The sequence below is a fragment of the Oryctolagus cuniculus genome, chromosome 13 (assembly GCF_964237555.1).
Source record: "Oryctolagus cuniculus chromosome 13, mOryCun1.1, whole genome shotgun sequence".
NCBI classification, from domain to species: Eukaryota; Metazoa; Chordata; class Mammalia; order Lagomorpha; family Leporidae; genus Oryctolagus; species Oryctolagus cuniculus.
In genome coordinates, this window is record NC_091444.1 from 52,609,435 (window position 1) to 52,621,829 (window position 12,395).

At 40.6% G+C, this 12,395-nt stretch overlaps 1 protein-coding gene across 4 annotated transcripts in view; it reads right to left on the minus strand.

Moving 5' to 3' along the window:
* Nucleotides 1-12,395, minus strand: part of PCNX2 (pecanex 2) — a 324,094-nt gene that overhangs the window by 163,364 nt on the left and 148,335 nt on the right. For all 4 annotated transcript variants that reach the window (XM_008268254.3, XM_051821460.2, XM_051821462.2 and 1 more), the window contains exons 18-19: nucleotides 8,605-8,697; nucleotides 7,674-7,824 (exon numbers count right to left, since the gene is read on the minus strand). In XM_008268254.3, coding sequence (XP_008266476.2) covers nucleotides 7,674-7,824; nucleotides 8,605-8,697 — 244 coding nt within the window. The remainder of the gene's footprint in view (nucleotides 1-7,673; nucleotides 7,825-8,604; nucleotides 8,698-12,395) is intronic.

The following is a 12,395-nucleotide window of genomic DNA, read 5'->3' on the forward strand; positions in this document are numbered from 1 at the left end:
CAATTTGATAGACAAGATTTGTTAGAATGCAAGGTAAATCCCATTTAACAATTACAAATTTGGAACTCATTAGTGAATTGATTCCACAACAGTGGATTTTTAAAAATTATAATTTAAATGCAATTTTTAATTGCTGTGTTTTCCAATTTATATAATTCCTTATTCATTATGTGAATGCACCCAAAAATTAAAGCTTAAGTTTTTCAGTAACAAGCAAGTTTCACACAGGTACATGCGAGTCCTTTAAATCACCCTGTGTCTCAAGAGGCTTTTTCTTTTTGTAAAAAAAAGATTTTTTAATGTAATTTCATTTGAAAGACAGAGAGACAGAAACAGAGATGACAGACAAAGATCTCTCATCTGCTGGCTTACTCCCCAAATTTCCAGCAATCACCAGGGCTAGGCTAGGCCAAAGTGAACTCACCTGGGTTCTCCCATGTGTGCAGCAGAGTCCCAACTACTACAGCCATCATGTACTGGCTTTAAGAATGTGGATTATCGCTCTGTGGCATAGCAGATAAGGTCACCCGCCTGCAGTGCTGGCATCCCATATGGATGCCGGTTCCAGTCCCGGCTGCTCCCCTTCCGATCCAGCTCCCTGCTATGGCCTGAGAAAGCAGTAGAAGATGGCCCAAGTCCTTGGGCCCCTGCACCCGCTTGGGAGACCTGGAAGAAGTTCCTGGCTCCTGGCTTTGGATCGGCACAGCTCTGGCCGTTGCGGCCATCTGGGGAGTGAACTAGTGGGTGGAAGACTTCTCTCTCTGTCTCTACCTCTCTCTGTAACTCTTTCAAATAAATAAATAAATATTTAAAAAAAATAAATAAAAATAAAAAATTTTAAAAAGAAAAATAAAAAAAAAGAATGTGGATTATCGCAATTAACTGGCATAGCAGTTAAGGCCACCCGCCTGCAGTGCTGGCATCCCATATGGGCGCCGGTTCGAGACCCGGCTGCTCCACTTCTGATCCAGCTCTCTGCTATGGCCTGGGAAAGTAGTGGAAGATGACCCAAGTGCTTGGGCCCCTGCACCCATGTTTGAGACCTAGAGGAAACTCCTGGCTCCTGATATTGGATAGGCTCAGCTCCAGCCATTGTGGCCATTTGGGGAGTGAACCAGCAGATGGAAGACTTCTCTGTCTCTGCCTTTGCCTCCGCCTCTCTGTAACTCTTCCTTTCAAATAAATAAATAAATCTTAAAAAAAAAAAAAGAATGTGAATTATCAGGAAGCTAAAAAGGGAAGCAGAGGTGGGACTTGAATCCAGCACACCAATGTTGTCATTCCAAGATGCATCTTAACTGCTAGGTCAAACACTCACCCCATCAAAAGGCTTTTTCTGGCACATCAGCCAGGGAATATAGGGAATATACAAAGTATATTCAGGGAATATACAAAGGGAAGATAAGGGAATATACAAAGTACTACTCATTTACTTGTTCACTGAACCAATATTTACTGAATACCTACTATGTTCCATATGCTAATTCAACATTTAATTATATGATTCCATATATTTTCCATTTAAATGCATATTCAGCCAGTTGGACAGGATTAACCAAATGAAACATGGAATTAATTATAAACTCTTCACATAGTGCCTGAGTCTCTACTTCTTCCTGTTTTCTGCAGGTCTGAACATAACGTTGTGTATCACAGTGCTGTGTGTGTACTAATCAGGGCTCTTCATTGTGGCAAAGCCATAGTTTTACTTACTAGATTATAAACTCTTTGATGACAGAAATTATGTCTTAGTCATTCTTGTGTCACTGGTTCATGGGGATTGTATAATGCAGGAACTCCATAGTTATTTTTTGAATTAATGAATACAAAGCATATCCATAGGCATTTTTGAGTGAATATATAAGTAAGCAAGTGAATACCAATGTATTTACTCTTTCTCAATCTTTCTTAATTCCAATAAAACTCAATTTTATAGGAAGAATATGGTCATCCAATCAGATCATTTCAATTTTTCTTGATTTCTTTTTTTTTTTTTTTTTTTTTTGACAGGCAGAGTGGACAGTGAGAGAGAGAGACAGAGAGAAAGGTCTTCCTTTGCCGTTGGTTCACCCTCCAATGGCCGCCACGGCTGGTGTGCTGCGGCCGGCGCACCGCGCTGATCCGATGGCAGGAGCCAGGAGCCAGGTGCTTCTCCTGGTCTCCCATGGGGTGCAGGGCCCAAGCACCTGGGCCATCCTCCACTGCACTCCCTGGCCACAGCAGAGGGCTGGCCTGGAAGAGGGGCAACCGGGACAGAATCCGGCGCCCCGACCGGGACTAGAACCCAGTGTGCCGGCGCCGCTAGGCGGAGGATTAGCCTAGTGAGCCGCGGCGCCGGCCTGATATTTAGTCTTAAACATCCCCTACTAATAGGGTGCTCTCTCTATGCCTATCTACTATGTCATGCTAAGCAGGATTCACTTAGATTGGTGGAAGATATGGCAGTTTTTAAAAAGTGATACCCATTAATGTAACTGTTATGCCCACATGATTCACCATGACAGCTGAATTGGAGTATAGTGATAGGATTTATTCTTTTAGCTCACATATTGGTGAAATAACATGTCAGGGTTAGGATAGGATAAGGTTTACTTCAAAGAAATTGCCTCAAAGGTAAAGAACTAAATTGACTACAAAATATGTTTTAAATTAGTATTCAACTTTAATTATAATATTAGTTTTATTTTATCATAGTCTGAATTTTATATCAAACTTAATGTGCTATGTCCATGTGCTATCAGGTAGAAGCACAGGTTCAAAGTATGAAGAAAGGAAAACAAACTGAAAGGAAATACATGCCCCAAGTTCAGTATTTGTTCCAGTGAACACAGCTATGATATTCAAATAAAATGCAAATGATCAAATGTACCCGTGAGCCTACCTCTATATGTAGCACCATGCTGAGCACTAGAGGTTCAGCATGGGCAGGGCCATAGAGTTCACAGCCTCCCTTAGGCAATGTAGTCAGGGAGCACCTGGAAGCTTCCCAGATTTAGGAGATCAGTGAAGGACTTCTGTTGGGATAGATTTTGACAGGCAGAGTGGACAGTGAGAGAGAGAGAGACAGAGAGAAAGGTCTTCCTTTTTGCCATTGGTTCACCCTCCAATGGCCGCCGCGGCCGGCGCAACGCGCTGATCCGAAGCCAGGAGCCAGGTGCTTCTCCTGGTCTTCCATGGGGTGCAGGGCCCAAGCACTTGGGCCATCCTCCACTGCACTCCTGGGCCATAGCAGAGAGCTGGAAGAGGGTCAACCGGGACAGAATCCGGTGCCCTGACCGGGACTAGAACCCGGTGTGCCGGCGCCACAAGGCAGAGGATTAGCCTAGTGAGCTGCGGCGCTGGCCAGGATAGATTTTTGAGCAGAGACAATACAACATATCAAAACTTAAGAAATACAGCAAAAGCAGTGTTAAAAGGAAAGTTTACAGCAATTGGTGCCTACATCAAGAAATTGGAAAGGCACCAAGTAAATGACCTATCAGTGCATCTAAAGCATCTAGAAAAACAAGAGCAAATCAAACCCAAAACTACTAGTAGAAAAGAAATAAAATTAGAGAAGAAATCAACAAAATTGAATCAAAAAATACAAAATATCAGAAAAACAAAGAGCTAGTTTTTTGAAAAAATAAATAAAATCAATACACCATTGGCCCAACTAATCAAAAAAAGGAGAAAGAAGACCCAAATCAATAAAATTAGAAATGAAAAAGGAAATGTAACAATAGACGCCACAGAAATAAAAAAGAATCATCAGGAATTACTACAAAGAGCTGTATGCCCACAAACTGGGAAACCTAAAAGAAATGGATACTTTCCTGGACACATACAACCTACCTAAATTGAGCCATGAAGATACAGAAAACCTAAACACACCCATAACCAAGATGGAAATTCAATTAGTAATAAAGACCCTCCCAACAAAGAAAAGTCTAGGACTACATTACGTCACTGCTGACTTCTATCAGACATTTAAGGAACTAACTCCAATTCTTCTCAAGTTACTCAAAAATAATTGAAAGGGAGGGAATTCTCCCAAATTCTTTCTATAAATCCAGCATTACCTTAATTCCTAAACCTGAAAAAGATGCAACAGAGAAAGAGAATTACAGACCAATTTCTCTGATGAACAAATACACAAAAACCCTAAACAAAATTCTGGCTAATCGAATCCAACAACACATTAGAAAGATCATTCACCCAAACCAAATGGGATTTATCCCTGGTATGCAGGGATGATTCAACATTTCCAAATCAGTCAATGAGATACATCACAGTAACAATCTGCAGAACAAAACCAATTGTTTACACCAATAGATGCAGAGAAACATTTGATAAAATACAATACTCTTTCATAATGAAAACTAAGTAAATTGGGTATAAAAGGAACATTCCTCAACATAATCAAGGCCGTTTATAACAAATCCACAGTCAGCATCATATTGAATGGGGAAAAGTTGGAAGCATTCCCAATGAGATCCAGTACCAGACAAAGATGCCCACTTTCACCATTGCTATTCAATATAGTACTGGAAGTTTTAGCCAGAGCCATTAGGCAAGAAAAAGAAATCAAAGGGATACAAACTGGGAAGGAGGAAGTAAAACTATCCGTATTCGCAAATAACATGATTCTATATATAGGGGATAAAAAAGACTCCACCAAAAGACTATTGGAACTCATAGAAAAGCTTGGTAAAGTGGCAGGATATAAAATCAAGACACACAAAAAAACATACTTTGTATACACAGACAATGTCAAGGCTGAAACTGGACTTCTAAGATCAATCCTACTCAGAATAGCTACAAAAAAATTAAATTCCTTGGAATAAATTTAACCAAGGATGTCAAAGATCTCTACGATGAGAATTATAAAACATTAAATAAAGAAATAGAAGAATATACAAAAAATGGAAAAATCTTCCATGTTCATGGATTGGAAGGATCAGTATCATCAAAATGTCCATTCTTCCAAAAACAATTTACAGATTCAATGTGTTACCAATCAAAATACCAAAGACCTGCTTCTCAGATATAGAAAAAATGATGTTGAAGTTCATATGGAAACACAGGAGAACTCGGATAACACTAACTCTCCATGCAGGACATCTGTCCTCAACGAGTTGTATTACGAGAGTGAACTATGATACTTGTTCTCAATTTGTGTGTGTGTGTGTGTGTGCAAACTGTCGAAATCTTTACTTAGTATAGAGTTGGTCTTCTGTGTACAAAGTTAATTGAAAATAAATCTTAATGGAGAATGGTACTGGAAAGGAGAGAGGGAAGAGGAGGAGGGGTGGGAGTATGAGTGAGAGGGCAGGTATGGTGGTAGGAATCACTATATTTCTAAAGTTGTACATATGAAATTTGTACTCCTTAAAAAATAAATTAATTTTAAAAAAAAGAAATGGAACCTCTTTTTCATTATGCTCCTAATTTGTCAAACCTGTGGTTCTTGGCTAGTTATCAGGCTGCGGGTGAACAACTAATGTGGGCAGGTGAGAAACATCTGCATGGGCTTTGCTGCAGCCTGTGGAGCAGTAGAGCATCTCCTAGCTCACTGCCAGGGAACACGCACAGGCCCATTCACCCAATAACACACCACCCTTTACTTGTTCATTACCCTTATACAAGAAAGGTCATGGCTTAAAATAACTGAATGATTCCAATTTAATTGGTCTCCATTACATTCAGTGGAGAAAATAATCACACTAAGAAGAAAATCTTAAGTTGTTAACTTCCCACTCTTATCTTTCAATGTTGAATTCCTCATTGTGAACTGTCATAATGTCAGCAGCCCCAGATGTATATGTTTCATTTTCCTTTCCTTCAGACTGACCCAAGATCCTTTTCCTCACCACAAGCATTAAATACGTAGGGATAAATGTAGGTCCAGGTCTACATCTGGGTCAGAATACACCATGGGGATAAGTATAGGTATAAGTGAAGGAGGGAGATATAGGAATATGTAAAGGAATAGGTAGACATAAAAGTACAGGTACAGGTAAAAGTATAGTTAAATATATAGGTACAAGTAAAGGTCTAGGTCTAGTTCTCCATCTAATTCAAGGTATAGACATAAGTGTAGAGATAGATAGTAATGATACACAGTACTACAAGTTAAAACTTAACACAGAGCTCCATCAACTAAAGATGTCAAAATAAAAACTCCCAAACACTCCACTAATTTCATCCAAATTCAGTCTTTGTAAAGGTTTAAAAGTGAAAGGGAAATATAACCTTCGTGCTGCAGAAGTTAGTCTTTTTCATCACGCTTCCCTAAGGATACCCAAGCAGGCATCTGCTGGGGTAGGGACCTTTCTCAACAAGGGACCATGAAATACACTAACCACTACAAATGGAGTCTGTTTCTTTCACTTTTTCTAATAATGATAATTTATATTAAGTAGCATTTGAAATTGTATGTACTCATATTATGAAGTTGATCATTAAGCCAGGTGCCTGGTTTTGTAGGTGAGAAAGGTAAGTCTATGGGAAGAGCAGAGTGAGCCACCTTTCCCGGGACTCTAAATGGATGCTGGTGACAGGTACATGACACTATTTTTTCATTAAGAAGTCTCCTCTTTTGGCTGTTTCTAATAAAGGCAGCTCCTTGTATCCACCTACAGATGTTTCCTGTATAAATATTCTCAGTATCTTCAGTAACTCATTTGCATCTTTGTTTAAAAAATTATTTCCCAACTTTTCATTTTGTCACACTAAACTACTCAAGTTGCTGGTGAAAAACCAGTACTTTCCTTTGTGTCTGCAAACTTTGATGCCCCTCACATGCCTTTGTGCCTGGACATAGAAACAACTCAAGCAACAACTGAGAAGTGACAATGAACAAAAAGAGCTGTGCAGAATTAGCAGCATTAGGCAGCATAGTTAACAAGTTGTGATCAATAACTTTGATGTAGATTAACATGGGGATAAATCAGTTTCCCATCTGTTTAAAGCACAGAGTGAGGAACTACAGAACAAAGGGAGCCCTAGCAGAGAAAGTCCTAAGTGATTTCTTATCTAGAAGAAATTTGCTTCATTTATGAAAAGCTCTGAAATCATCATGATTACCAAGCTATAACACCTGCACTGGTAAACCAATCAAATATGGATACAGGTATAGTGTAGGTGAGCAAAGGAAATTAAGAAAATCAAGGCTTTGGACTCCTGACAGTAAATGGTCAGTCTCTGCTCCATCCTCACTGTTCTGTGAAGTATGGTAGCAGAGGTGGTCAAGTCCCCAATCAACTCAAGATGATGAAAGACTAGTTTCTACAAAATTTCTGCAGCATGACGGTCACCACATTTCTCCTTCAGTTTTAAGCCATCAGGTGCTCTTCTCAGTCCCCAATCAACTTAAGCTGGAAGAGCGTCATCTATAAGTTGGAATTACAGAAATCAATTTTTCTGCAATGCCATAGCTAATTAATATTTCTAGAAAACATACTTCTAATTCATTCCATTTTCCACTTTCCTCTTCTGGTTGGCTAGAGTATCTGAGAACAATACTTTATAGTCCAAGGTGCATACTCCTTTTTTCTGGTGGCAAAATGTACATAATATAGCATTTGTCATTTTTAGTGTACAGGTATGTGAACATACTCATATTTTGTGCACTCTCCAGTGAGAAGTACACCTACCATGTTTTTGTGTTTAATGAGGGATGTACCACTGACCTTTCACTTCCCGTTGCTGATATTCTTTGTTTTTGAGAATGGGGTGTGAAATCCACATCCACGGGTGGTGCTTGCGGAGCTGAGGGAGCAGGTAGTGAGTTACAAATCCCACAATGCCTGCCAGGGCGAACAGCACAATGCTGAGAAACGGCTGTAATTAAAAACAAAGAAAAAACCAGCAATCTCATTATTCAGCATACAGAGCAGAGCAGAGGAAGGATGCCCATAAATGCCTCTTCAAGAGTAAACTGCCCAACTCAGTACTTGTTTTAGGCCTCTGAAAGTTCCTTCTGCATGATCGGAAACAGACTCCTGTGCTGTGAATCAGTAGGCTGGGGATGGGGAACCAGCACATGGAAGTACAAAGACCGACAAAATTGTGGTCACTGGAATATGTGTTCTAAGTTGTCTCATTTAGCTAATAGACTTTTCCTCACCCAAAGGAGAGTCCCTAAATGCCTAATATTTTTATATGGAGATGTCAACTGATTTTAAGAACCATTAGCCAAGAAATCTTATCTGTAGCCTTCCACTTCTGCTTCTTCTAACTAAGAAATATGTTCCAAAGATCCTTTAGGCTCTGTGACATCTGTCTCACCCCTCTAAATACCCTCATCTCTACTCATAGTGGTGTGCTGTTAGCCTGTCTCATCACTACGAATTGTCCTCCCAGTATCTTTTACACAAAACAACCTCACAGATGGTGGGAAGGGTAAACAACAAACAATCCAACCTAGTCTGTGATGTGGACCAAATCACATCTTGGAAACAACTCCTCACCATCACATGGATATAATCCTTAAACTACTCAATTGGCATTTTGTTTTCTCCCTCTTGCTCAGCTGTGTGATCCGTACCCTGGAGCTCCACAGCAACTGTTATTAAGGAGAATGAGGAGGTGGGAAGAGTACGACGCAGAAAGGATACATACTCGTAACGACAGGAATACAGTGCTGGCACTGACTGCAAAAGAGAGGACCGCAGCCACGGAGCAGATGATGAGATCTGATTTTAAGGTATCCTTCTGCAAAGAGAAGAGCAGCTGTAAAGTTCTGTTTCTCTCAGTAACTTTGCAGTAACAGGTGCACCAGATAATAAGACATTGACTCTGGATACACCCATCTTCTATCACTTGCCTTACAAATCCCTGAAGGCACACATTAAAGGGACAACTTGCTAGTTCCAGGTAGAGGAATTTCAGGGAGAACAGGATAGTAAAGGTTTTTTAAAGGTATAAGGGACAATAAAGTTCTTTTCCATTAACACAGATCAGATACAAGATGCCCAGAGAACCCCAGAGGGACCTTCCCTTACTAAAATCTGATAAGGGATGGCAAAGTGTTAATAACAATCTCCAACTTGGCTACTGCATGACTTGGATTTTAATATGCAACAGCTTGGGTACACTAAACAGAAGCTTCTTACATATTTCCTACTGCTTTGGATGAGATCACAGTTTACATTTTAATTCACCAGTTTTCAGGTCGAATAAAGGCCTCTTTAAAATTATTTAAATATATATGGATTATGTACACACATTATATGCAGATAAGGAAATGTTCAGTAACTTGCTAACAATTTTACATTACACAAAACTGGTGTCAGCAGGGGCAAAGGGGAAAAGAAAAAAAGCAAAGTTAGACACCCAGAATGCTACTAATACAGACATACAGATAATGTATTGGCTTTGACAGAGCACAATGCTCATTTAGCTTGTTAATAGATCTAAAAGGGACAAGGGAACATTGATTTTTTTCCTTTATATAGAAGCACATTATTTATAATGCACAGTTACTGATCATTTTAAGGTACCACACTGTTACTTGAAAATTCTGAAAATACCAATACATGTATATCTCCCTTTCTCACAGTGAAAAGGAATTATGCCTCTCAAGTAATTGTTTTTAACATTTTACGCCAGGAACTTTTATAGAAGATATACATTCATGTCTCTCCATCCACTCACATCCATTTTTTCCTCTTCTTGTTTTTAAAATTAAAATACAGAATTTTTTGCGAGTCATGCTGCAGGCTTGCTAAGTATTAACATCCACAGTAACAGGAAGAAATCAGGAAAACAGCTTAAACAGAGTAATAATGAACCCAACTGTCTGTTGTTGATGAAATAATCAACATGGCTTGAAGATATACATTATCCGTACCAATATATGAATTATAAGGTTTTTTTTTTTTTAATTTCATCAAGAGTTTTTAATTCACCTAAAAGGACTGAATCAGTAAGAATAAAAAGTGATGAGGTGGCCAGAGCCGCGGCTCAATAGGCTAATCCTCCACCTGCGGCGCCGGCACACAGGGTTCTAGTCCTGGTTGGGGCGCCGGATTCTGTCCCGGTTGCCCCTCTTCCAGGCCAGCTCTCTGCTGTGGCCCGGGAGTGCAGTGGAGGATGGCCCAAGTGCTTGGGCCCTGCACCCCATGGGAGACCAGGAGAAGCACCTGGCTCCTGCCTTGGGATCAGCGCGATGCGCCAGCCGTGGCGGCCATTGGAGGGTGAACCAACAGCAAAAGGAAGACCTTTCTCTCTGTCTCACACATTTACTTACAATATATGGTTATTAAATAAAATGGCTTTAATTTTGGTCTCAGATGTAGAAGTTTAAAATTTCTATGTACTTAAATCTATGTAAGTATGGGTGGGTGTGCACAGACAATGTGTATATGTTTTATTTACTTTATAGATTCCAAATCTGAAAAGTGATTATCTCTCTACAATTTGGATAACTTTTTTATTTCATTTCAAAATTTTTTGGAAAAATTACATGTTTTTATTTTATTTATTTTTTATTTTATTTTTTTTTTTGACAGGCAGAGTGGACAGTGAGAGAGAGAGAGAGAGACAGAGACAGAGAGAAAGGTCTTCCTTTTCCGTTGGTTTACCCCCCAACGGCCGCTGTGGCCGGCGCACTGCGCTGATCCAAAGCCAGGAGCCAGGTGCTTCTCCTGGTCTCCCAGGCACTTGGGCCATCCTCCACTGCACTCCCGGGCCATAGCAGAGAGCTGGACTGGAAGAGGGGCAACCGGGACAGAATCCAGGGCCCCAATCAGGACTAGAACCCGGGGTGCCGGTGCCACAAGGTGGAGGATTAGCCTATTGGGCCACGGCACCAGCCTGAAAAATTACATGTTTTTAAATATGAGACATGTACACACAATATTGCATGAAATAAGTATGTACAATCTGAAGAACAATTATCAACTGAAAGACTCTGTAGCCACCAACTAGCCCCAAATATTTCTAGCACCTAAAAGGCCACTGTGTATTACAAAAACCCATCTCTGGAGTGAGCACTGTAGCACAGAAATTAGCACCTGCATCCCATATTGGAGTGCCTATCTTCGAATCCCATCTTCACTTCCAATCCAACTTCCTGCCCGTCCCTGCTCTAGGAAGCAGCAGGTGATGGTTCAAACACTTGGATCACTGTCACCCATGTGGGAGACCCAGATAGAGTTCCAAGATCCTCACTTTGATCTGGCCCAGCTTGTCTCATTTGGGGACTGAATCAGTAGATGGAAGATCTCTCTCTCTCTCACTTGCTCTCACTCTGACACTCTGTCACTCTGCCTTTCAAATAACTAACTAAACTATTAAAAACACAAACACTTCTGTTTCCCTTGGAAGGTCCTATAAACTATTCTGACTGGTGAAAACCAATTACAAACTCTTTAGTTCAAGTTTTGCCTAGTTTTACCCTACAGATTGCATCATACTCTATGCATCTTTTGTGTCATACTTATTTTGCTTAACATTATATAGTTAAGTTTCACTCGTGCCATTGCACATAGCTATAATAATGTCTGTCTCTTTGTTATATACTACTTAACCTACTGTTGGTGAAATTGCCTATTGCTTTAGTTAGGAGCTCTTATTAGCAATGCTACTATGAACAACCTTATATGTGTATTCATTCAGTTGTGCAAGATGTGTTTCAAAATAAATATAGCAGAGGCCAGTGTTGTGGTGTAATGGGTGAATCCACTGTCTGTGACATAAACAATTCTATATGGGCACTGGTTCAAGACCCAGCTGCTCCACTTCCTGTCCAGCTCCCTGCAAATGTGACTGAGAAAACAGTGTAAGATGACCCAAGTGTTTGGGCCCTTGCACCCACGTGGGAGACTGGGAAGAAGCTCCTGGCTGTTGGCTTCAGCCTGGCCCAGCCCCAGGCCATTGCAACCATTTGAGGAGTGAACCAGTGGATGGGAAATCTGTCTCTGTCTCTTCCTTTCTCTGTAACTCTTTCAAATAAATATTTTTTTAAAAGATTTATTTTATTTATTTGAAAGTCAGAGCTATACAGAGAGAGGAGAGGCAGAGAAAGAGAGAGAGAGGTCATTCATCCGCTGGTTCACTCCCCAGATGGCCACAACAGCTGGAGCTGCACCGATCCAAAGCCAGGATCCTGTCAGAGAGACAGATGGGGAGAGAAAGAAAGAGAGAGAGAAATAGATTCCCCAAATGGACACAATGGCTAGGGCTAGGCCAACCTGAAGCCAGGAGCCAGGAGCTTCATCCAAGTTTCCCATGTGGATGCAGGGGCCCAAGCAGTTGGATCATCTTCTACTGTTTTCTCAGGTGCATAGCAGGGAGCGGGATAGGAAATACAGCAGCCAGGACTCAAACTGACACCCACATGGGATACCAGGATTGCAGGCAGGAGCTTAACCTACTGTGCCATGACACCGGCCTCAACTATCCACATT